Source organism: Takifugu flavidus, chromosome 18 (genome assembly GCF_003711565.1).
Source record: "Takifugu flavidus isolate HTHZ2018 chromosome 18, ASM371156v2, whole genome shotgun sequence".
Classification (NCBI taxonomy): Eukaryota; Metazoa; Chordata; class Actinopteri; order Tetraodontiformes; family Tetraodontidae; genus Takifugu; species Takifugu flavidus.
In genome coordinates this window covers 7905352-7931881 of record NC_079537.1, presented here as the reverse complement: position 1 = coordinate 7931881, position 26530 = coordinate 7905352, and the positions used below count along the sequence as shown (strand labels likewise).

The following is a 26530-nucleotide window of genomic DNA, read 5'->3' as shown; positions in this document are numbered from 1 at the left end:
CAGCGGAGGGCTGGGAGGGGCCGGTCGACCTCAGGAAATGTGACAACTGACCAGAAGGTCCGAAATAAGAAGAGCAGCTAATCGGAAGCATTTAGTCTCGTTTTAAGAGGGTGCACCAACAAAAATTCTGAGAAGAAAACAAAACATTGAACACAAGAGCAAATATCCATCTCGTTAATATGATAATCATCAAGACCCCGAAAGGGTTCCCTGATATCTGCTACTGTTAAAAGGTGAATGCACATGCAACAGATCCAGGATGTTTTCATTTTCAATTTAAAAATGTTTATTGAGAATTGATCCAGAACATGAGCTCCAATCAAAGGGAGCAAAAGCCAGACACTTTCAAACATCAGACATTCATTAAAATATAGATTTTTATCTTTGGACCAAAAACAGCTCAAGGACATTAATTGATCATATTATGAGCATAGATGGACTAAAGCCTGGGCCAATGTGGGGCCCTTAGCCTCCAAAAATATAGCTTTTCTTTTTAAATAGGACTGAATGAAAATATGACCGAAATCTGTTTCTGTCAGGCAAAATGGAAACTGTACTCATGGCTAATTAGGAATCCCATTCTCACTGTCTACAGCTCCACAAAGTAGAGCTCATGGTGCGGTCTGTCAGGTCTCTTTTGGGAGATTGTCATGACGAGTTTGGGCCATTTATGAGGTTCATCCTGGAGTCCCTGCAAATCATTCAAAGGAAATGGTTGGAATGGGGCTTGGAACTGGGTCACTCTGGACCCTGGTCTGCAGTCTCTGTGGGCAGAGAGCTGATGTGCAGGAGCAGCTGGTTGCAGTAGTCCGGAGTCCGCTGCTTCTCAACCACCTCCTCCACCTCTTTCTTCAGCAGCGCTGGGTGGACCTGGCTGCCTATCTTCAGGACCTCTGTGTGCACACACAAAAAGGCAGATTTTAGACAAATTACACCAGAAATATTGTGTTTATGACAAAAAAAACCTTTAATACTGTAGTCATTTAAATATATATGAAATAAAGTGATATCGACAGGTGTTGCGTACTAATGTAGTAAAGAGACGCTCCAGCAGAGGGCAGTAAAGGCAAAGGCGTAAATAGAAAAGGTCCCATCCCTGCACGGAACTGCTAAAAATCCCTGCTGATTCCTCTTCCTCAGTTACACCTTTTGGATTCCAGAGCAGTCCACAATCTACAAATTAGAAGCTGTTACTTATGTCACAAAAACCCAACATCTGATATATCTTTGCCTCAACGGGATACATAAGGGGATTTTTAGCTTTTGGGTATGCTGTAATCAGCCGAGGTGAGGGGAGGCGGCGGGGAATTAAAAGGAGAACAACGACAACATCTGAGATTGGAGTAAAACGGTGCCAACGGTCCCAGGATGCCAGGATGCTGGGATTATCAGGGTGGAGGAAGAGCGCTGTCCATCACGCTCTGTCTCAGACATGCGTTTGAAACTCAAGAAGCATAAGAATAGCTCAGCTATGAACAGGAACAAAGGGAGGGCAGGGGCAGCGAGAAAGGTCCAGACGATCAGTCAGCAGGATCGTGAGCTCATCCTATTTCACAAAAAAGACTGGGGACCGTCTGCCAGTCTGCTGCACTTCACGGGGATCAAGGTTTTACCGTCGACATTAAACACAGCGGCTCAACGTTGTAACCTCATACTGCTTCACAGGGGATTCGTTGACAAGACTGATAAAGAGTTGTGACGCACGGAATGTTGTCTCCCACAGCTTTTGCCTGGCATCACGTTTTACAAATTAAAGGCAAAAACCGCGGGCACGTGCATGAGCGAAGTCCAAAAGAAAGCTGCGGAGCAACCAAACGTCAGGCTTTGGCTGTCCGACAGGGAGGAAAATCCAGAACAAATGCTCACAGTCTAAGACTTTCAAGAGCCAGTAAGCGAGTTCACGGTGTGGAAGCTATTGCTGCATCTGGAGAGTGTGAGAATTCCACCGTTCTTTCCATCATCCAACCGTATGAAGAGGACAGAGCCCGCAGGGAGGCCTCTCGGTACTGGATGAGACATCACTGCTCACCTGGGTCCTGTCAGACATGACAGCCAACATCTAAGAGGAAGCTCTCCGGGGTGTGGGTGGGGGGGGGGGGCTCCTTTGCTGATGCCGGAAAAATGCCCCCAGATTTTCCGCTGAAGGCATCAAGAAAAAGGACTCTCTGTTTGGTATGACGGGAGAAGGTGGAGGACACGGATAAAATATGGAGGGATTAGGCCGAATGGATGTGGAAAGCTGGTGGGGGGGCGCGGAGGTACCCATGTGGTTGCCATTAGATGAGCCCTCTGGGTTCTGAAGCCCGGATTTGCCACATAAATGGACTCGCCCAGTTTATCCCAGGTGTGCTGTGGAGGATGTGTGATGAATTATAAAGGCAGCGGTGCTGCTTGACATAATGGACCGTGGGAATGTGCTGGCAGCACGCCCAACACTCATCCAGCGTTTGATGGAGGGTGCCCCTCCCGTCCTGAGGGAGGGGTCCCCAGCAGGACAGTCTGAAGATGAAACGCCATGGCAGAGCAGCTTTCACCTCATAATCATCTCCCCTATCAGCTACATGTGTTTCTAATACAACCACATCCATTCCTGACGCATAAGGTCGGGATGACCGTCCCGTCCTCAAGTCTAAGGTTGCCGGTTCAAACACCCGGGGACTCACCGAGCACCCGCTCCTGCACCGAGCTGTCGGGATCGTCGAGAAACAGAAGGAGCTGCTGGAAGAGGAACTGCAGGTGGGCGGAATAGAACTCAGGGTTGTATTCATCGGTCAGAACCGACAGCCAGAGCCCGATGGCTTCGAGTCCGGCCGTGCGCACGTCCTCACTGCTGTCGTCCAGCCGCTTCAGCAGCTCTGTGCAGAAATAAAACAAATCAGTGACATACACTCCTGTTGCTTTATTTTAATTATACACACATCACTTACCAGGATAGATCTTGTTGAGGACATCGGGGTGCAGACTTTTCCCGATGCGTTCGAGTATGGTGGCCACAGAACGACAGGCGAAAAGCCTGGACATCCGGGCGTCGTCTTCCAGAGCTGAGAGCAGCGCTGGACTCAGCTTCTCCACCAGACTCAGCAGCTGCACGGCAGAATCAAACATTTACTGACCAGCTCAAGGTCTTTACCACATTTAGAAAAATAAGGCAGGCAGCCACCATCAAGGAAGGTATTTGCCCCACGCAATAACAAACGCAGCAGCTTAGCCACCTCAAAATTGTACCTCCTGAATAGGAGAACATATACGTGTTTGCGTATGTATTGGGGGGGGGGGGGGGGGGGGTTAACATGACACAGTCATGGAGCCCAGGCTGTTCGCCACATCTGCAGAGGAGGTTTTTCACAATGGACAAAAAAGGTGTGCACATCAAATCTCAACGATGGCCAAAACCTCTGCTACGCCGTCTGTTTGCTATCGAAACCCAGAGACACAAAGAAGCGGGGGAGGACACTGACTGAGATGTGATCCTGCATTACATCAGCAACAATTTGAGGGTGCCAAGTGTAACCAGAGCAGCTAACTGTTTTCACAGGGAGTCGACAGAGAACAGTGTCCTCTAAAGTAAAAAAAGAAAGGTCACCAGTGCGTCACCAGGATGTGTTTATGTCACCTAGGCCGTAACCTAATATTGAACCTGAACTCAGAGAGAAACATGGTTCTTTCTAGTCACCACTCCAGTTTTATAGTCTTGACTGTGGACACACAGGACTCCTCCCAGGACTGTTTGCTTGGCCTTGTTCTTAGAGATGTGTGAATATTATACAGAGGTGAAAGCTGTTACCAGCCGGTCAGTCTGCACATGTCAGGCAAGCGGCCGCAGCTGTGCGTGCAAGCACATGCACGGTAACCAGCCTGGGCGTACGCTGCAAGAGGCAGGTGCAAGAGCACGTCCTGTCGTTGGTTCCTCCAGCTCACGAAGGCCCACAACAGTGAAGGTATTGTTCCTTTGGGACAAAGCTATGAGAACCTGCACGTTTCATGTACACCTGCTACCTGACATGGCCAACTCACTCAGCCAAGGAAGGGAAAACGGGGATGATGGAATTTCCAAAAAGGCCGAGTGGGAGCGTCCCTACTGATGAAATGAACAAAACAGACGTGATGCGAACTGGGGGGGGTAATGGAATGTACCATCACAGCTTTTCCTTGGCAGCTGAATCAGTATGAAGTGTTTCAGCAGATAGATCAGTATTTTGCACCCGTGGACTGCTTTCATGTCCAGGTAGAGCCGATATGTGTTTACTCACCTGTCCGGGTGTGAAGGACCCTCCATGCAGCAGGGCCAACAGACAGCTGAGAGCTGCAGTCCGGACGGCAGAGGCGGTACGGCCAGCACGCCACACCAGGTTGGGCAGCAGACTGTCAGACAAGAACTTCTCTGACTCGTCCTCGAAATGCCTGTAAAGGAGAAATGGTTCAACTACAACCCCTAAATGAATAAATGCACATTCGGTAAATCTATTCGAAGTCAGCGGGTCGCGATGACTGCTTGGTCCGTAACGATGTTACCAACTGTTGGGAAGGACACTGCAAAGGAATCTTTATACAGAAATGTTCCCACACTTGATCTAAAGAGGAGGCCAGGAATATAACATCTGGGTGCTCTTATTTCTCGTTCTCTCCCTTTTCCACGCTGATTTAGGCCCCTTTACATCCTCTCACACTACACTGCAGTCAGTGGTGCCTCACCCCAACAGACTTCCAGCTGGTGCACCAATAAACTCGAGAATTGTCATGTGTGCCCGCCACTAGAGGGGGCTGGCGTGCCACTAAATCCCACCACATGACCGCCGCTTCTCCAACGATTGTATATAGAGATCTTGAGAGGTGCTGAAAGGTGTCCGTGTGTCTTGCCAGGAAATGGAAAAGAACACAGTATTCCCACATGTTAGAGATAATAGCCAAAGGAAAAATGTGTGCCCTTATCTTTAACTTAAATTCATGTGCAGACACACACAAATTACCAGGGAAATTCAATACATTTTTGGATTACTGATATATGATCACGATTTGTGGGCAATAACTAACAATCAAGCACTGGCATTTTCACGCGTAAACGCTCCATCAGTCTGAATCTCCTTTTAAGTGTCAAATGATATGTACCTGCCACATCCAAAGGGAAATTTTAAAGTCCCATATATCACCTTCTAATTAAACTTTACATTTAGCTTTTTAATTATGTTCATAATGTATGTGTGGGGTGAAATTCCACAAATTATCACATATTTGCTTTCTTTCTCTGCTTGTATTTTTACCAAGATGCCATTAAGTCATTATGGTTCTAAGCATTTTCTCTACCATTCCCCGTTTGATGACATATAACATGTCTGAGAAGCACAAATCAAAACAGATGAATGAAAACAGACCACACAGACCAGAGAGTGGAGTTGTGTTTGGAATTCTTCTGAATGTCATGTTTCTACAGTTACACTAAGGGGACCATGCAGGGAGTGGTTAAAAAAAACAAAACAATAAAAGCTGAAAAAAAGATCCAATTTCCACAGTGTAGGTAGAATGTGGTGGCTTTAGATCACTTCCTGTTGTGTGAACACAAACACCACAGGAGCTTCATGAATGAGGTGCCACACATTGTTGATTCATAACTAAGATGAAACAAAGCCTGACGCTGACTGACCGCTAAGCTGTGGGCAGCGTGGCTGGTTACAGGCAGCCCTGATGCCTCCCTGAGGTTTGATCGGCGGCAGCAGCTGATGCGCTCACACTGACGGAGGGCCGCAGGTTTAAGGCATTCCCTGAGATTAGGACTGAGCCCAGATTAAGCCCCCACAAATATTGCTGGGGAGGTTCTCTCTGGACGTCTGGTATTCACAGGAGCTACGACATCAGCGTGCATGCTGGAAAGCATCAATTTCAGCTGTTCTCTTGGAGCTATTAGGTTCACAGTATGTTAATTTAAACAAAACTGTGGTTAGAGATCTTAATTTCTCTTTAAAGGCGTGGCAATGATTTGGAGGTTAAATGGAGGCAAAGCCGCGAGTGACAAGTTCCAGATAACTGAGGAGCTCGACTAAGACCATGAGACAGTAGAAAAATACCAACAACATAGCTATAGCGCATGTATTTGTGTCCAGCTCACCCTTGGGAATCCAGTGAATTTTTGGCATCCAGTAGCAACTTGGCAAGCATTGTAAATATGTTCATCCTCAGTTCTGGGTCTTTGTCCTTTTGGAGAGCGCAGTGAAGCAGAGGCATAAACTGACTCAGGAACTCTCCGATCACTGGACCTATAAACATAAAAACGCACATATTTACACACAGCATTAGATTGAAATATTTACTCATGTTTAATGCTTATTAAAAGGGATCATGCAAAGTCTGTTGATGACAAGAGGCCAGTGATCCTTTTTGGTTGTTTTGTCTCCAGTTTTTAGGCCAACTTTATGTTGGCTGATTCAAAATTGGGTTTGGGAATTGCAGGAAATGGGATGGAGCCTTGACAGTGTGAGAAGCCTATCAGACATTTAACATTTAGCACCGAGCAGAGGGCTCAAGTTATAAACTTTCAGTTCAAATATTTCCATTCCATTCCATTCCTTGCCCACTCAGACACCCACACGACAGTCTGACTTCATGTTTACAAAGCTATATATAGGAAACTTTGTGTGGGATGAGCGATAAAGGTCCAGACCACTTTTTTCAACAGACAGAAGAGGAGACAGGGGAAATCCTGCCGCTGTCTGTGGGTGGCTGCCAATGGCACCAAAAGATACCAGAAAATGGAGAAGTATAGATTCTCTGTTGATAAATTAAGAATCATCAATTGTTATGCAGTGAACCAATTTCTCTGAGTCATGAGCACATCAAACAAACTGGTCTGCCGCCTGCTCGGCTGCACATACTAAAGTCCTTAGGTCCGCTTAATAAAACAAAGATAAATCTAGCAAGGCTTAAAGCAACAGCCAAAATGCACACATCATACATCCGCACGCCCACACATAGCTTCAAAGCAGCCTTGATCTGAGGGAAGGTCAAGAGCAGATGTCTGTGCGCTTGTTTGATGTAGTGACCTGCTCAGGGATCACCGAGTGGACTCAGAATGGACCGGTCAGTTAGTTGTGGGAGTGCGGTGCGTGAGAGAGTACTTGTCTGTGCATGTTTGGGGGGGATTAAAGGAGTACCCAGCTTAGTCAAGTGCAAACACAGGGAGGGGGGATGTGATAGAGATGAAAGTGTGGCACACAAGGTGCTGATGGTGGAGGATTAGATGGAATAGAGCAAAGTAAAGTGAATTCTCAACACCAATGGACAAATCACACATCTCAACTGGCTCAATTAAGTAGACACATGGTCTAGTGGTAAACAGAGGAGGAGCTTTAGAGGAGAAAAGTCAGAAAATGCTATATGAGAGCCTAAACTGCTGAAATTTCTACAATTGTAGAGGCCAGTTTGGCAGGCAACTTTTGTTAAACTAACACTGTGTCTGGTAGTATTGTATATGAAATCTCCTGCTAAATCTGGCAATATCTGTTGGATAGTTGGGCATTTTTTTGGTAATTTTTCACCTGATTGTGTGACTACGGTCTGCAGCTGGAGTCTCTGTGGAGAGAAACAGGTCCAGGTGCTGACAGAGGCAGACATCCAGTCCAGCAGCTGGCCCATATGTTGTCTATAGAGCGACACCACGGAATCCAGGCCTTGCACCTTACACAAGAGTTGGACGGTCTCCAAAGCCTAAAGGCGAGGAGGGAAAAAATGTTGATGTGACAAAGTGATCACAAAGCAGGGGGCGTTGTGTTCAAGTTCAACAAAAACAGCTGATTTCTGGGAACCGCCACAGAACACATCATCTGAAACCCTGGGAAGAACAACACTGCAGACATGAAAAGGTCTTCCGCATAAAAATACACATAGAAACAAAAACCCAGACAGATACACAGGATGTCACAAAGGCACATGTACTACACACAGACACATCCCTGCCAATAAAACGGCAGAGAGGAAAGGGATGGAATGAGAGATTGGAGCGTAAATAATTATCTGACTCTTTAGGGCAGGGGAACTGACCTTCAGGGCACTTCATAGTTCCCTTAATAGTCCCACAGGGATGGACAGGGACAGAGACAATGTCTGAGTCACATATTGGCCACTTCTGAAGATATGCTAGACAACCCTGAACTGTCCACTGATGGGAAAGACATGCCCCTTTTCTGGAAAAAAAAAGTAATGCTTTTCCTCTGCGTCCGGGAATGCCCAGGGCCATTCTCACCCTCCCACTTTGTTTCTTAATCCTTCTCTTCTCTGTCACTGCTCCCTATCTGAACATATACACGGACATGCTCTCTCAGACACACACTCACCGGTGGCTGATGTGGTGTCTGCGTACAATTTCTGCCAATTCTTTCCCGCTCCATTCCCTGTCATCAGCCTCCTACTGCGATGAGGAGTTGGGCAACTTGTACAGTCCAGTTTGGACTTTTTTATTTTGAAGATGACCACAGCACAGAAACCTGCTACTTACATTTCACCATTGTGGCACTATGGAGCCAAAAACAGGGAGTGCCACTGGTATACACCTGCTAGTAAACCAATTTATCATCCTGCTTTCCCTTCACACATGTTTTAGATTCATTCAAAAGCTCTAATTTAGACTCCCCTGACAAAGTAATGGCTGCTTTAATGCTCACTTAGAACTTGGATGAATGTTCAAATGCTTCAAAAAGAGTTATTGATCCATGAAATCGATCAACCTGTCTGTTGGCAAAATTAAAAAGTACCCACTGAAAGGAGATATTGCTACAGAAATGTGCCAGTGTAGCCAAATAGATCAAAAAAAAAAGTTTTTGTACCTTGTCACTGAGTTGTGGGTCCACTGAGAGGCTCTGGACCGTGATCAGCACCTGTAACAACTGTAGGCTGACCGACCCGCAATCTGAATCACAATGATGCAGCAGCACATCTATGCAGGCCAAGAGCTGACGCAAGTACATCACCTGGGAGAGAAAGAGAAACATATTTAACATTAGACCTGACAGAAATATTTGACTCAAATAACTATATCAATAAATAGAGACAGAGAGAGTGAGAGAGAGCACAATTCCAGTGTTGTTAGGCTAATATTTAAGCAAAGGTGTGAAGCAAAGGCTAATTTCTAACACGGAATTGGGATCGTGGCCAGTGCAGCTTATCATTAGAGCTGCTGGATGAGGGGTGATTACTGGGGGAGCTGGAAGATGAGTGTCAGCATTGGACCCAGCAAGAGTGTGTTTTGTATATGGACAACCAGAGAGGCCACCGGGTGTTTGGGTTAGATGGATAATGAAGGGCTGGGTAATAAGGGATAATTTATATGAGTATGTGTGCGAGTGTGATAGGGAGGCAGAAACCATTCAAAACGATTACTGGAATGCCACATTCCATCTGTATCACTAGGAGGCGCACTTTCATAAATTGCACCTTTTCGAGAGGACATAATTATTCTAAGAAGAAGCTAAAGGAGATTGTGTACTCTTAGCTGAAATATGGTGTATGCATAAGAAAAATACATTAGCTTCACTCGCATACTGGAAAAATAGATTGGTACATATGATCTGAGACCAGAGGTAAATCAGTATGTTTCTGTTGCCCTAAACCAATGAGATACATCCATGTAGCCATTGCATGTGGCACTCATGATCGACGGTTTCCCCACAGACTTCAGTGGGGAAACCCCTTCCATATGGCTGGCATGATGCCCAAGAAGGTAGTAATGGAAATAAGGTCACAAAAATGTCAAAAACAGACACAATCCTGTTCTGAGAATAACTTTGGGAGGAAAAGTAGGTGTTTTGTTTTCATTAGAAATCACGTGCTAACGTGGACAAAAGTATTATCATCTACACCAGCAGATTTAACTACTGTATAGGTAAAAAAAAAAAGGTGAACACATACGACTACAGACGTGAGGGCTGGCCTAGGAGCAGAATGAGAGTGGGAAAAAGCGGCATAATAACTAGGTGGACACCTGGAGCCAGAAGAGATACACCTGGTTTCATTGGCCTTGGCACGCTCCAAGGGCCTCGTTACAGTGTGCATATCTGTCCGGCAATGGATACATGAAATGCACACACAGACACACAAGTTGCTGCACCAGGCAATGGAATCTTATCCAGAAGGCCTCCCCCAATTCACTAATGTTTCTATGGCAACAGGACAACAAACACAGCTTGCGTATGGGACGCAGACCTTTCACACTCAGGTGAAGTCTGCAATCCTGCTTTTCTTCTGCTCTCTTTATCCGTCGCTCAGAGGAGGCAAAGAAAAGTGCACGGTTGTCACTACTGGCAAGACACAGGCATGACGAAGATGTGCTGATGTACGGAAGAACATTTGTGAATTTTGGTCATTGACAACATGACAAAAATGTTCCATGTACAGACAAGACAGAGATCTTTCTGTTCTTGCTGTTGTGCAGATCTGTTCCCTTGTTAACAGCCCGGTCATAAATATGACTGCTAATTCACCATCGCACCCACTCTTTATGTCTTTCTTCTTCTCTGTTGTAAATGTTTTTACTATCTTACTTCAACCCTGCAAGTGTGATCATCCTGTCACCATGACAGACCACAACTTAGCCATGCAGATAGCTAAGGTGTGTGGGTGATGGGAATGCCACTGGCTTGCCTTTCATTTTCTGTGAAACCCTTGACATCACCTTCAGTTTGAGGCCAAGCTTTGTATTTTACACCAAGCAACTGTCAATTTAATTTTGCATGGGGTCTTTTGTCCCCCTTCCTGAAATAAAGAAAACAAAACAGACTTGAAGCAGTCGGTGAGGATATGCTGCACAGAAGTATCACATATCAGTTTCCAGATCTACAACATGGTCCTCCTCAAACTCCCCATGGGGCCCTACAGTTCCTCTGTCTCTGTTCACTTTGAAGTTTATTTATATTTCATTTCTTAAAAGGCTCAATTTTCACAAAGTCAAACTTCATTCACTCTTGCTCTGCCTTATGGTTCAAGTGGGTCATAAGTTTCTCAAGTTGAATCCAAACACATGTCTTGTTTGTCATTCTTATTTCATAAGAATGAATCAGTATAATAAATAATCAAACAGTCTTGGACTGAGGAAGTAAGTGCAAATTGTTGTGTAGCAGGATTTAGATTAACCTGGAAGCCCCATTCCTGGTGATGGTGCTACATGTGCAACACTTTAAGCTTTACCCTCGGAAAAAACATGGGGGACAAAAGCGTGAGATGGATGGATCATCAGAGCAAAAGGAAACAGAGGTCTCCCTCCATCTGTGCTACAATGTGCGACTGCCCCGTCCTGTTGGTGCTTTCTCTGTTCGAATCCATTGAGGTACCAACAATGGGATGACAGAAGGGTCAGCAGCTTCTCTCCCCCTTTATCGCTGGCCTTGACCTGCAAGCTTTGAAATTTCAGAGATGCTGCCTCATCTGTGCAGACGGGGTCAAAGCAGTCATGCGGTGATCAGACAAAATTAATGGATTTCTGTTATTGTTGTCCCAGGGAGGAAATTCTCGAAGGCCTCAGCGGGATGGGGTCAAGGGTGGAGGCAAGCCTGTCATGAGGCAATATTAGAAAATAACTCTGTGCTAGACAACTGGGTTTTTTTTTTCTAAAAAGGGAAACAACTTCCCTGCAAAGGGGAAAGGAAGAGAGAATGAGTCTGATTCAGATTTGATCTGCAGAGGGAGAGGAAATTTAACTTTTTATGTTTATTTTTATTGCAGTGCTTCACAGTTACTTGTGAACTTAATTCTTTTTGATCACAGAGCTGATATTTTACATTTGGAAACACTTCAAGGCTGTTGCTTATGCAAGTTCAGGATTTTGAAGAATTCTCCGAGAGCAAACTCACCGAACTGCATCAACAGTAGAGCTATTGAAATCGTGCTGAGGCCATTTTAAGAAATGTGGCATCTTACCATAAAATATAAGAAACAAACAGCATGACAGCCACATCACTGCTGCCAAAACTAAGAGCGTTTAGGTGCACAGAGGTAAAAATGACCCTTTGTGACATTGCCAAGATCATCTAATGAGACTGAAAAAGCAAAAACAGCTGTCCAGTCCGAAAACTGAGACATGACAAATCTCTCTTCAAACAAAGATTTTTGATCAAAAGAGTAAACAATTATTTCACTTCTATAATGAATCCTGTGCTGTGGTTTGATGGGTGTATTTATTAAGGAGGAATACTGTAGTTAAACATTATCTTTCTACTGACCTGCTGATAGTCCTCGCAGACATCAGGCCGTACCAGTGTGGTGATGATTTGTTCAAGATGTGGCTTAAGGACGGGTGTGGGGCAGCCTTCCAAAATGGCAGCCAGTACCATGAGAGGGGCCCAGGGGTGAGAGGAAGAGTAGGGAGATGTCACATGACTCAACACCAGCTTAAGGAAGACCTCAGGAGGCACAAATGTTCCCAATATTTTAGCAGCTGCTAGGCACTAGACAGCAAAGAGAAGGGAAGAGAGACACAGGGGGACACAAAGATAATCAAAAATCAAAATATCCAAAATCATTTTTGTAACTTACACTAAAATAAAGTGCCAAGATACATTCCCCTGCACCTGCTGTTGAACTGGAAAAAAAGGTTTAAAAAAATGCTAACTCAAAGTCCCACAAAATAATTATTCTAAGGTGCAATGTTACTGTTAAGAAAAAAATTATTTCTATATCAAAACAGATAGAGTGGATTACAGTGTAGCGCTCACATTTGTGATCACATCCTTCTCTGTGTCTGTGCACGCCCGATAGAGAGTAGCTAAGAGAGGCTGCACATGCTGGGTGCTGTGCTCTTCGCTATGAAGCAGCAGCACGCAGAGCAGCTGAGATGTCCTGACCCGTGTGGCCACCATCCAGTCGTTCATATCGTGGGAAATGGCTGGCACCAGGTTGCCCAGGTTTCTCAACACAAGCTCTCTGCAGCCGAGGCCTGGACGCTCCACTAGAGGAAAATATAAAGAGCAATGTACAGCTGTTATTACCATCATAATAAAGATCCCTTTTTTTCCTCCATCATATAGTGAATTTATGAGAACTGGAAAGTTGAATATAAAATAGTAAAAGGGCTGCTGACATTTTCATTGAAATTGCAGGTTAAGAGATTATGGTTCATCAAGTCAACCTGGGAACAATATGTCCAAAACAAAGACCCCACACAAAACTGATACATAAGCGAATCGACCCACCGTCATTTGGGTAGAATAGTGGTGGGGTGAGAAGAAAATCTAATTTGTCCTTGATATCCTCTTCATTCTCTTTCTCCCACTGGGCACCAACTTGCTTCCATAAATCGGCGGCTAAAAGTCTACAGAATCGCAAAATAAGGCACCCCATTAAATACCTTTTATCCTTTTCATGTCAGATTATCCTGGTGCATATTTCCAAACTACTATAGTGCAGGCATGTAGACAGTGTGACCTAATTTTTTTTACCTTATTTCTGGGATTTCATCATTGATGTTGCTCAACAGTAGTGGGATCAGCTTGGCAAAATAAGAGTACCTGTCCCTCATATGGAGTAGCCAATCACCAACAACAGCAGTGACCATTTTTCTCACCTGTAATGATGGACAGACAGATAGAGGGATAGATAGATGGATAGATAGATAGAATAAAGGGGACATATTTGTTCTTTAAGATCTTGTTATCAAAAGTTAAAATAAAGTCTCGAGGTGATGACCAAATAGAAAACACAAACTGAACCTTGGGCGAGTCATCAAACAATCTCTGAGCCAGGTGAGAGAGTACATCGTCCACGTTTTTCCCGTTACCATGCTGGATGACAACCCCGGTGGCCTCAATGACCGCCACTCGAACCCGGGAATGTTGGTGTGTTATTGTCTGCATGAGAGGCTTAACCAGACTCTCAGCCTGCATGTGGAAGTGTTCTAAATGGAAACAGGTGAAATGACAGTCTGTTAAGTTCAGTCACTGCTTATTTTTAGGTGATAGATTTTATAAAAGAGATAAATGCTGGTGATTTAAACCTCTGCCACACTGGTTAATTATTGTAAACATAAGTACTAATGCTTCAAATAATGGTTCGAGAGTCACACGTTTTGCAGAGACACTTGAGGACGAGAGGAGAATCAAAACAATAGCAACCATAGCAACGGAGTGCAAACAACAAAAAAGTTCTCACCAACCTGGCACAGCCTTTGCAAACTTTACGGCGCATTTGCAGCTTTCTCGTTTCACATCTGGACAAGGGTCGACGATGGTTCTCTGTAATATGTTCATCATTTCGTTCAAATAGGGCGCAAAGTGCTTCCCGCAAACCTCTAACGTCAGGGTTAGCATTTCCATGGCCAACAATCGAATCTCCTCCGACGGCTCCAGGACATCTTTGTCCCCGAACCTCTGAGCCAAACAAGGCATAAGATAAGGCAACGACTGCTCCGGGTTGGGAACACAACGAATAAAATCCGTAATTGTCGATATCGCGGTTTCTCTGCATCTGTCCATCGGGTCTGTCAGACATTTAAGGAGAGGTTTCAGCAGGACGGAAAAGATCTCTTGTAAGACGTCACTGGAGAGATTTTTATCAATAGTTTCCTTCTTGATTATCTCTAAAGTCCTCTTTCGCGCGGTCTTGTTGTCTTCATTCAGACAGTTCAAATGCCGTGAAAGTCCTCTCAAAATTTCAGAGGGAGCGTGTTGATCTTCCGCCGCCATGGCTGCCATCTTGACTGTTGCTATGACAACCCCGTTGCCGACTCCTCAATAAGGAGAGTCGTGATTGGCTGTCCAAAAAACGCCGCAAAACGTCATCATCCAGAGGCAAAAAAGTGAGAAAAAAAGCAAAACAAAAACACCAGAAGTATACTTCCAACTTCACATAAATTATTATGATATATATTTTGTAATTCAAGAAACATAAATAAAATCTTGATTATCCAGATTCTGGAGGGACTGTGACCTTTGATTTTCTAAAGATAAAGCAAAGCAAGGTACTGTGTTACGTAACCTTGTATGACTACTGCCAGCATACTATAATATAGAGTATATTATATATTGCACTACGGGTGTAAGTCACAATATGTGGAGAAATTGTTGACAAGTGCAGTAGTCAAAGTTTATTCGTTCTTGACTTGCTTGATCCTATTTTCACACGAGTTAGGTGGGTAGTAACGAGTTACCTATTCCATTACATTGACTCTAGTAGTTTAGTAGCCCGCACTGTTCAAACACATATTAGCTACTGTAGATATTATTTTATTATTTGGTAGCAAAGCCACTCTTACTCGTGCACAATTTTTGGGCTACTGTAGCTACCTCTCGGAAAAGAATTAACATATTTCGCAAGTAGATTTTCTCAAATATAAACAGGCATATGCCTTTAATCCTTTAAACAGGTTTAAAGGCATATTGCAAATACTTTATTACTTCCACGTATTACATGACGTGCGTCCAAACCACACATCGTCTGCGTTGGATGCGCCGGATAATAACGATAAGAACGTGTATGATTGTTGACTTGCACGCGCTCACACCGTGCTGTCCTCGAGACAGCGCCGCTGCGGTCCACGAGATGACAAATTGACGTCATCGGGACTGACGCAGAGCGAGCCGAAGTAGCGGAAAGGTAGAGCAGAAGCGGAGCAGCAGCAGCATCCTATCTCAGAAACGGCAAATTACCGCTCCCCCCCCCCTGCTGCGAGGTGTTTTCTCACTGAACATCCTACAGAAATAACGGTAGGCACACCAGTGGAAGCATCGACGAAAACGTTCAAGATATATTTTTTTACGAGTTGAATAAAGTAGGCCCTAGATTTCGTTTACGGCGCAGTAACCCACCTTCGTTGTTGTGGTTTGGTTGTCAGTGTCATGTTAGCAAAGCTAGCGGCTTTAGCTGTGTTAGATGCAGTTGAACAGGTGCATCATTTCATCACTGGGTTAACTTCTTTACGTTATATCCTCATTGTATGGATAGCTACTTGTGTGCATTTGCTGTGAAGAATCTGCAGCGGCATGTCGAGGTCGATGCCTGAAATCACGTTTTGATTTATTATGCAGCAACACACACATCGTATGAGGAAGTGGCACTAGGTAGTTAACTCTTAGCTGCATTTTGTTAGCCTTCTGACTATCAAAGTATCAAATATCAAATAAAGTGACATTGTTTTTCACAACTGACACAGCTTTCCCGAATGTTCCTAACCGTCATCAATATTTATCCCAGTGATAATAATACTACTACTAATAATAATAATCCGAATTTCAATATTGCCATCAATATCTGCACATGGCCAATGTATCTACATGTAATATGTGAATGCTATGAACATGTGAAGTAAAAATCCTCTTGTATGCCATTAGATTGCCTTTATAGAACATTATACAATCTATATATGCTTTTAGGGCCTTGACAGGAAACCACCTGATGCAGAATACTCAGAATTGCATATCATTCCTATTTCTCTCTTATTTTATACTGTGTATCAATGTTCTGCCCTGTTTCTGTTCTTCTTAACACTGTCCCTACATTTCCCCAATGCCACCTTGCTTTTGCCCCTCTATACTCAAATTTCCCTCCCTCCTCTTACGGTCCACCCTGTTTTTCTTCCACAGATTTAAAAGACAAGATGGCCACCTCCTCCTCCACAATAGATGAAGATGACAGTTTGAAGGGCTGTGAGATATTTGTGCGAAAGCACAACATCCAGCAGATCCTGAAAGAGTGCATTGTCAACCTCTGTATTACTAAGCCTGAGCGTCCTATGAAATTCCTGCGGGAACATTTTGAAAAGCTGGAAAAGGTCAGTGATAACATTTTTTTGCTCTAGAAATTGAATTGTTAGTGTGAGCCAGTGTATTATTGTTGCCTAACAGAGTTGTTTTTTGTTTAAATCTTTGTTAGGATCTACTAAGAACATGATATTATATGACAGAATTAGATGTGGCTTGCCGTCAGGACTTTTGTTGCTGTGTTCAAAATTTTAAGAAATAACATACTTTTGGAAATATATGTAAAGAACAAAATATTCAAAGTTTCGCTTTTTGTATATAAAAACATGAAATCAATATAAGGACCAAAATGATATCTTATATCAAACCTTTGATTACAGTTCAAATACTTAGTTTTTTCTTAATTTGTTAGACATTAAAATATTGTACATTTTCAATAATTGGTGCTGTAAAATCCAAGATATATTTGAACTATATATTGAAATAACGTTCATGTTGTAGGTCAAAGGATGCATTAGGAATGCATCCTTATATTCTTATGTACTTCATGCACCGACCACATTTATTGCTCATGATTGACATTGGTGAGCACAAAAAAACAAAAAAGTAAACTCTAAATATAAAAAACGAACAATGATCTATTAATCTGACCATCATAATTGGGAAAACTGAAAATAGCAATGAAAGAAATTCAAGAAGTTCAAATTGCATCAGCAGCAATTCTAAAAACAGAAATAAGAAATGTCACAATTTGATCATTTTGAGTGTAATGTAATTATTTGCAAGAACATACTGTTCATTCAGTGGTGTCAGCTAGCTTAGCTGAGATCGCTAGGATGATAACAACAATCAACCCTGTGATTGTACTGTTTCCCATCATAGAGTCAGGTGTCTCTTGATTTAGCGCCAGCGGTTGTTCCTTTTTAGCATCCAGCAGATCTGAGAGGCTTGCTCGTGCGTGGATCATGAGACAGTGTGCACACAATAAACTACTCTCACACATGGGTCGAACAGGTGCAGACGGTGCTGCTGATGTAGCCAGAGGAGTGTTTAGGCCCCGATTAGGAGTCTGAAAAATCAGTAATTGTAAGACAGCATCAGTTATGTGGAGACTGAGGCTGATGTCCTGCAGGGATGTCACCCCTCAATGCAGCGTGCACGTGTGTACGTGCCTGTGTAATCATGGGATAGTCCTCTGATCTAATCTCCCACAAGTTCTCTTCATCAAAGGCTTTAGAGTGTTGATGTTGGCTGGGTTTTTGCCTTGGTAGGTATTCTTCTGGCAAGAATTGTTCAACTTTATTGTCCAGTGGGCTGGAAGATAAAATATAATCAAGGTTAAAGGTCAAGGTTTTGATACACAAAGGTATCTGTTATTAGTGTTCCCCTTAAAACAACACATAACGACACAAATGCTGCTGGTACTCTGAATGCAATGTTGCATAATTCTGATTTTTGCTGTACTGTGATGAAATGTGCTGTCGAGAAACAATTAATTTGCAATTTATTTGAATTGCAATACAGTGAAATACATGTTTGTTGTGAATTTGTGTTTCATATCCATTCTTAATTTTTTGGGTCCAAGTATGCCATTTTAATGATCTCACTGCTTCTGTGAATCTGAAACTAGCTTCAAGTACAGGTAATAATTGTGTGTAGAATAAAATAGGAATCAATAGAATCAAGAATTTTGTCTTAAAAATAGAATCCATGACATATTTTATGAGGCCATGTAGCATATTGATAATTACAGACATATTTAGAAACCCCCATCAACTTCTCTTCTCCTGTCTCAGTCATTCTTATCATATTTTTTCTCCACTAAGAAATGGTTGCCTGGGCAACAAGGGAGGATAGTCTGTTCCCTCTGTTCGCTGAAACGCTTTATTCAGAAAGTTTAGTTCATCCAGTCTCTCCTGTGAAAAGCTACTGGCACTTAGATCACTGGGCTATTCATTTTATCCTTTTCATTAGCCCCTTTTGTTAGGCCTGACCACATTTATCTCTGAACCGGATTAGGTTCATACAGCAAACACCATGTTACACTGTCTTTCACAGCTGTGAGTTTCACAGATAATATTTCAGTATGCAACAAGATCCCACGTTTGAATCATTAGTCCACTGCACACACTCCCAGAATTTGTGATTCTTATCAAGGTGTTTCTCTTTGCCAATTTTTGGCTTATTGCGCTACATTTAGTTACATTTTTAACCCCAGTGGTTTTTATCCTTCAGTGGCAATCAATATCTGAGTAGATGGAGCGTGATCATACCATAATGCTCTCTGTGTTCATTAAACTCACAGGTTTGTCACAAGTTTACATCTCATGCGTCATGCTTGGTGTTATACAAAGGCTCTTTTATCCCTTTTCATCATTTTTCCCAACGCTTCCTTGGGACTTGTATCTCACCCACTGTTGCTTCCCTTCAACTCATCATGTTGCTTCTAGCTTATTTTAGCACCAGACACTCTACCTTATCTGCAAACACATTAGCAGCTGCACATTGAAAAATCCTAAATAAGTATTGATTGCAATATCTGGAAAGATCCTCTAAACCATGTTAAATTGTAATAGTAGACATTGAAAGGTTTGGTGCACGTGATGTAGGACTACTGGCTGAAATACCAGCAGGGTATCTTACACCCAGGGGAGAAATTTAAGTCTTTTTGGATTTTAATCTACCCAGATGTGGAAAAGAGGTACTGTGCAGTGCAAGCAGCTCCATAACACCCTAAAATACAATCTAAAAAAACCTGTACATTCAAAGAAAGCTAGTCTTTGTCAAGTTGTCGCTAGCTAGAGTATTCTCTAACAGTCTCGATTTACAGTGTGATTCTGTCATCACAGTATTCAACAGCAATGTTGAATGTTTTTGGTGATCTACTGTAACTGTAGCTTCCCTTACATCTAATTATTGTAAAACATGCTGGGTGAAACAACTCTGGATCCTGCTACATCAGAACTATGAAAGATCCCATCACATTTCATTATCCTCAGACTTCCTGTCGTCACTAAATGCTCCCCTGGACGATGGGAAGCTTTCAGTCCTGCCAACAATTCATTTGTCAGCGGGCCTAATCATAACAACTCCTGGGGCTTTTAAAAATGCCTCTGATTGACAGTCTGTCACGGGGGTTTGGTTATTTGTAGAATCTGCTGATTGAGTTGGAGCAGAATTAGTTGTGGGTTTGTGTTAACACACGTCCCTTTCTTTTGTGTCCTTGTCCCCATCTTCTCGCTGTGTTTTATTACTGATCTTATATCATCTAGCCCGGTTGTGCATACACCGTTTCTTCAGCACCACTTAGAAAAAGAAAACCAGCATGTAAGGGTTTTCAAAATAGTGTAATTAGTGTCACCACTGTCAGCCTGTCATTGCCAACATGCTGGAGGGAGGGAGTTATGTCCAGTCAGCCTTGCAGTGCATGCAGTGACCCAGGCCTAAACCACCTCCCTGGCCCGCAACAGCAGAGTTAAACGTAAAATTGACCCCTGGCCCCCGTTTCCCTGGTGGTCCTTCTTTTTTCTTTTAGAGTATATTAAGTTCCTCCTTTCCTTTTCACAGACGAAGCTCTGCTGAAGTACATCTGAGGTGTAAAGCTTCCCAGAGTAGACAGCATCATTTGTTAGTTTTTTCTTGATTTACAAGTACTCTACTTTGTACTTTTGTCAGGGCCACAGGACTGAGATGGGTCCAACAAAACCACCATTGTTAAATGTTGCAGGCAAATTTATTTGGTGTCCCGCCAGCACTCCAAATACAATACTGTGCTTGTTGCAGACTAATTATTAACAGTCTGATCTTCTCATCAACTAAGTTTCATCTCTGGAAGATTTGCGTTGTGCATATTTTGTGGATTTATTTGTTTTGAAGCTGAATGATGTCATTGGAAAACCAGTTTCTGCATGTTTGTTTGGGACGCTGCTGTTGTTGCTGCATTTGAGGGTCAAATTTCGAGACTTAATGGAGCTGATAGTTAAAGCAAATGTTTGTGCGTACATATTATTGTTACCTATTCAGGAGCAGGTTGTTGTTTTTTTTAACTTTCTAGCTCATTGTGTTGTTGGAAATGGTGTGGAACAGTGAGGAGTAGACGAGCTCCACTGGTGGATCAGTCCTCCACGCTTCATTACCTGTGAAGGTGTATGTGTGTACCTTTGGTTTTCTGGCACCATGTTATTTGCAATCTGCGGTTGTGCTCTCAGCCCCAGCAATGGAGAGTGAAATTCTATTTTTATTTCTTTAGTAACATCATATAAGAAGTTAATTGGATCTGTTTGCAGAGGCCAATAATGAATCTCAGCCCTTTGGCAATCAAAATGATCGATGACCGAATGGTTAAAACCGGTTAGTCATAGTTATTAGGATTACAGCTAATCACTTCTTTTCCTGATTATAGAAAAATAGCATTGGGATTCATAAGCAGGAAACAGGCTGGAATTTGATTTGAAATGTTTTGTTGTTTGATGGAAACCCCACAATGACGTGGCAATATATGACTATATCACTGTATCGGCCTATTTTAAAAAATAAGAAAAATTCTGTCCAGAACACAAACAACCCACCTAAAAAAGTAAAATGGGTGATAAAACACTCTCTTAAAACAGAATTCTTGTGGAGCCAGTTGTCATGAGAAAGCGGGAGAAGGATTCTACTTGGTACTGAACCGTGTCTGACTCAAGAACCAAGAACGTATAGGACCATAGCATCCCGAATGGAGCAAATGTGTGACAGCATGCACCATTTGGTCAGAATGAATGTCTGTATTGAGCCGAGTGACGTTTGCTCTGCTGTGAAATGAATCACAGTGCATGTGTGACTAAGAGAGGACAGTCAACAGGCATCAGAACTGCTGGGTGTGTGTTTGGGAGCTTTGCAAGATGCTCACAGCACCCAGTTGTCATAGTGACTCGAGGGAGTGACAAGCTGGTTCTTTGTGCCAGCTGATTGTAAGTGTGTTTTCATGCGAATGAGTGAGTGAGTGAGTGAGATAGTGAGGGGGAGGGAGGGAGCAAGGTTGGAAAGGAGAGACAGATTTGCAAAGCGGTGATGGAGAAACAGGCGTTCAGCTGATCAGTGTTTTCATCAGTAGATGTTCATGCTCTCTTTCACTCACAGTCACGGAGCTCGTGCTTACCCACACACACGTACACACAGTGCACTCGGTGCTGGCAGTGTGGCAATGTCACGAGTGTATGCATGAGCTGAGGATCCATGCCTGATGTTCCTGCGGACACATTGACACGGTCACACTTTGACTTGATGCCCGGTCCCTCTGACAGGTGGAGGAGAAAACAGGCTTAACCAGGGAGCCCTCCATGCCATGGTAAATATCTCGAGCTAAGGTAGCATTCTGGTTGATCTGTACCCTCAGAGGCAGGCAGGCTACAACAGCCTGTGGGTTTTAGGCGCAAGATAAAGAAGCATGTGCTAGTTTCTCTGTGTGTGTGTGTTCAGTGTTCACAGCTTAGGCTTTTATTTGCTTTTAAACCTTTTTTTTTTAAAGAAGTTTAAAGCATTTAGTTATCGACAGAAATGGAAGCGGTGTGTTTGCTGTGTTCAGAGTGTGGTGCTGGTACCTGTGCTGTCATTACCCTGACGGGTCTGAGCTCTCTGCAGCCTGTTCTTGCGTTTACCGGTGAGGCGGTGCACACCGGTGACATTCTACCGCCTGTCTGCTGCTCCTGCTGACTGTGATCGCTCATGCGGTGATGCAGCATAAATGAGATGTGCTTGTGTGGTCTGCAGCGTCGAATAGTTTTACAGTGCAGCGAGCAGAACATCAAATCATTTTAAAATAATTGGAATAGGAGAAGAAAGAAAGGTTGCGAATGAATGCATGTCTTCTAAAAGTTTGTATCACTGTTCCATTTCCTTTCCTACTACATTATACTCTGCAGATAATCAAAAAGGAGAGTGTGTGATATGTGTGAGAGTGATGTTTTGGTCGCAGAAATAACAGGGTGCATTTGCAGGACCTGCCGTCACATCTTTTTGTCTCACAGACTTTGTACCTAAACCTGATATTTACCGTGTCCCTTTCCTAAAGCTTCAAGCATGCACTCAATAATTCATTACCTAATGGCGGTGCAAGAGTTGAAATAACAGCATGTCAGGGGCTTAATTCCTCCTTGTCACATCCTCTTTTCTTTTTTTCCGAGAGCAGAGCCCTCTACTTCTGCCTTCCAGAGGCGTTCATTAACATTACATCCATGACATCTTTCATTTATCCAGGCAATGTTGCTCAAAAGTGGCACATTCTCTTTTATTGCTACGTTATCTGATGTACTTAAGTAACCACTTGATGCTGGTTAGGATACTAAACTTGTCAGCCCCTTTTCATGTGATCTTTAGTGAGAAAAACAAAACTCGGTAATCACAAACATATTCTGTACGTTAAAAAAAACGTTTGTCTTTGCCTTTTTTCTCTCTAAAGATCTTCTTTGTGCTCCTTTTTGCAGGAAGAATGCAAGCAGATAATGGCACGACAGAAATCTAACAGCCAGTCAGACTCACATGATGACGAGGTGTCCCCCCCTCCTCCCAACCCCGTCGTCAAGGCCCGGCGCCGCAGGGGGGGGTCAGCGCTGAGGTCTATACAGAAGAGGATGCTGTCAGCTATGTGCGCAAGGTCAGCTTTAGATGCATGCAAATATTGTCCTGGGTCAATGTTTTCTGGTAGTGGTTGGTGAGTATACCAAATTATTACGATTGAACCAGCTGTTATTGAAAATTCTTTAAGTACATTTGCTTGTTCACAATCAACAGTGTTAAATCACGTGTTGCGGATCCGCGCTATAATTCTTTTTACATATGCACACATGCAAAATATATGCTTTTTTTAACTACAACGTTAAGAGCTGTTGTTGTTGAGCATGTGTCCGTTTTAAATTATGGTCTTAAGTGACAAACACAAATCAAGCGTTTGTGTTTATGAGAGCTACAGCTGCACCAGCGGCACACGGACCTCCTTGCTGACATGGTTGCAGCCACTGTCTGGCAATGGTTTTCTGTTTTTCACCACTTTATTTATAAATCGGAACAAAGAAACTTAATCCTCACCTGCAGTTTTTTAAATGATGAAACAGAAACAAAAACCAGAGCATCGGCAAGCACGTCATGCAGATTGAAAAGAGTACTCACACTCACCACCCCCTGGACAGAGGCAGAATTACCAGTTTCTTTTCCATGCGATCATCCTGCAGCCTCCGAAATACACAGATATCCTTCTTTTTTACTGTTACTGATGACAGAAATTATTAGGACTATGTGACTAAAATTGCAGTTTTCTGTTAAAGTGTTGAACAGCCTGAGCGTGCTGCATGGAACAAACCCCTAGATGACCAGCCCCTAAAGTAGAGGACTAAAATCGGATTTGGAATATTATTCTTTTACTGACCTGGGTCCATCAGTCGTCCCCAAACTCAGTTTTGAGGTCAACCCAACCCATTTCTCCTTCTGTCCGACTAGTATAATTTTGCATGTGGTCTGGTCGTGCACAGTACATGGTCGTTTTCATGTGGGGACATCTGTTGCTTTAATGTAATTACAGCTTACCCCGTCTCCCCCCCGACCACCAGCTACAAAACAAAACACACAAAATTGAATGTTTATTTTAGTTCTGCTTTCTTTGTCTTTCTCTTACATTTTTCTTTTAGCAATACTTGATACAAGGAGCTCAGCTGCCCTTGGGAGAGATGCTGAGTTATAAAGACGGAATTCTGTGGCTTTGTTATGGCTTTGACATTCTTTTTCCATGCACACGCACACACACACACACACACACACACACACACACACACACACACACACACACACACACACACACACACACACATGCATGCACACACTACCACTAAATCTGGGACATGAAAATGCATGTTTTATGAATGACCTCAGCCTTCTTGTGATTTTTAAGGGCTGTATGACATTTACAGTGTAATCCCTGAGCAGATGGGCTTTCCCAAAAATACTTACACACACGTGCGGGATATTTCTTTCAATGTTTGCCAATGTGCTGCTCTTTAATTACTCCGGCTCGTCTGTTTTTGAAGTCAGGCCCATTATCTGCGCTCTGTTTTGTTTCATATGTCCACCTGCGTAGTGTTGCTTTCAGTTTACTGGACCGTAACAGCTGCCAATGCTTTCCCAACACAGGTGATCCCTAAGGACTACAAGACCATGACTGCCCTGGCGAGGGCCATCTCCAAGAATGTGTTGTTTGCTCACCTTGACGACAACGAGAGAAGGTACCAAATGTTTTGCGACCCCGTTGATTTAATAGGTTTGCAATACATTACGTGCACAGTGATGCCTATGGACAGCATGTGTTTTGATGCTTCTAAAGTTATAAATAGACTTGTGGTCTCTTGCTCTGAAGTGTTTAAATGTTTAAAGAAGGTGAAGAGGATGCACTGAACAATGGGTGGTAGTTGTTACGGCAACATTTATCTCACAATCAACAAATGTGGAAGGTCATTGATATCTTATGGAAAAGAAGACGATCACTCCCCCTGTCCCCCTGTGTTTCTAACCATCTGCTCAGTGTTTTTTCACATTCCACTTCTTTCATCCCTCCATCTGTCTGTTATCTCCAGCCACGGCCCTCTCTGACAGCGAGGGGTGTGCGTTATGGGAAAGACTCTTTCATTGGCGAGGAGAATGCATTACACTCCATGGAGAGGAAAACACCAGAGCTTTCCTCTTGGCACAGGCTTCCAAAGATCAAGCCCAGAATCCAGTCCTTCCTAAGCTGAAAATTTGCGCTGCTTGCCTGGCATAAACATGCAGATCTTTGATTGCATGTCAGTGCCTCTGAAGCTGCTTTGGCACCCTGATGGATTGAGACAGTCTGAAACCCCATGTACATGGGGTGGCTGATGCGTCAGATTAGAGTTTAGAGACCATAACCCATAAGGTTTTAATGTATCCCGTTCTGGTTGGTAGAGCAGGCTGTGTAGTGACATCATCACCTCTGCAGCATGCTGTCAATTTTATTTCATTTTTTTGGAATGGCTGTCATGTTTGCTGTTTCACCACACACAAACATCAGGCAATACTCTTTTGTACCTGCACCAGCCGCTAGAAGCTCTGTCCCTGACTGTTACCGTCACTCTTTTCCGTTCTTTTCTCATTCTCCACATCACATGGTGCTGGATGACTGGCTAGACAGCTTGGTTGTGTTGCGGTCATCGAGCCTGAGCCCCTAGAAAATAGGAATGGACTAATTTATGGACATTGTGGTTTTCCATCATGAATGGAAAACTGCAGATAGAAAGCCTTGGCTCATAGTTTGTTTTACTTAATGTATCCTGAGAACTATTTTCATTAAAACACCGCACGAAACGTCATGTAAAACTGTATGTAGTAGAATTAGAATCACTATTCCTTGTTCATGCCTCCTGCTGGGGTACATGAGGTCAATTGGCACCTTTAGATGCACCAGAACTGCCAAGGACTAACACACTTTAGCAGATGGAGTCTGACTGCACTGTCCTCTCTCTTTCTTTTACTTCCTCTCTGTTTTATCACTCTTTTCTTGTTTTGCAATCTTCTGTCCATTTGGGTTATCAGACATGTTGTGTTTTTTTTAAAAGTTTGGCTTGATAAATACTTCGCAACATTAATGAAATTACGAGAGTATTTGTGTTGGAGGATCTTAAATCAAGTATAGTCTGAGAAATTTGTGGCACTTCCTGTGTTTATTGATGCTTGTTTTTGATACCGTGTTCATTTATCATGATCATGTTAATATGACTGATTAGCCTTTTTCTGTAAACATATTTTGACTTCTTTCTTCACAAATAGTTATTGTGCAATGACAAAACAAAGACACACATACAAGCTGTAACCAGGCACAT

At 43.1% G+C, this 26530-nt stretch overlaps 2 protein-coding genes across 2 annotated transcripts in view; one reads left to right on the top strand and one right to left on the bottom strand.

Annotated features, from left to right (window-relative positions):
* Positions 1 to 262: 262 nt before the first annotated feature.
* Positions 263 to 14694, bottom strand: LOC130514672 (dynein axonemal assembly factor 5-like). Its single transcript, XM_057014399.1, has 13 exons — positions 14126 to 14694; positions 13683 to 13867; positions 13413 to 13537; positions 13167 to 13285; positions 12690 to 12922; positions 12198 to 12422; positions 8811 to 8954; positions 7527 to 7695; positions 6101 to 6248; positions 4251 to 4401; positions 2928 to 3084; positions 2664 to 2855; positions 263 to 893 (listed from the first exon to the last, which is right to left on the bottom strand). Exons 1-13 carry the CDS (start codon positions 14661 to 14663, stop codon positions 739 to 741), a joined length of 2541 nt encoding a protein of 846 aa, XP_056870379.1. The 5' UTR covers positions 14664 to 14694; the 3' UTR covers positions 263 to 738.
* A 669-nt stretch (positions 14695 to 15363) lies between these two features.
* Positions 15364 to 26530, top strand: part of LOC130514673 (cAMP-dependent protein kinase type I-beta regulatory subunit-like) — a 36112-nt gene continuing 24945 nt past the window's right edge. The window contains 5 exon segments of the mRNA XM_057014400.1: positions 15364 to 15674; positions 16551 to 16738; positions 23132 to 23246; positions 23249 to 23301; positions 24828 to 24919. Of these exon segments, the coding sequence (XP_056870380.1) occupies positions 16565 to 16738; positions 23132 to 23246; positions 23249 to 23301; positions 24828 to 24919 (434 nt within the window). The 5' untranslated portion in view covers positions 15364 to 15674; positions 16551 to 16564.

Excerpts from the sequence above, each read along its gene's own strand:
- LOC130514672 (XM_057014399.1), bottom strand. The coding sequence starts at position 14,663 with ATGGCAGCCATGGCGGCGGAAGATCAACACGCTCCCTCTGAAATTTTG. Across the intron at positions 13,538-13,682 it reads TGTTTGATGACTCGCCCAAG|GTGAGAAAAATGGTCACTGC; the intron begins GTTCAGTTTGTG and ends CCATCATTACAG. Across the intron at positions 7,696-8,810 it reads ACCCACAACTCAGTGACAAG|GCTTTGGAGACCGTCCAACT; the intron begins GTACAAAAACTT and ends CCTCGCCTTTAG.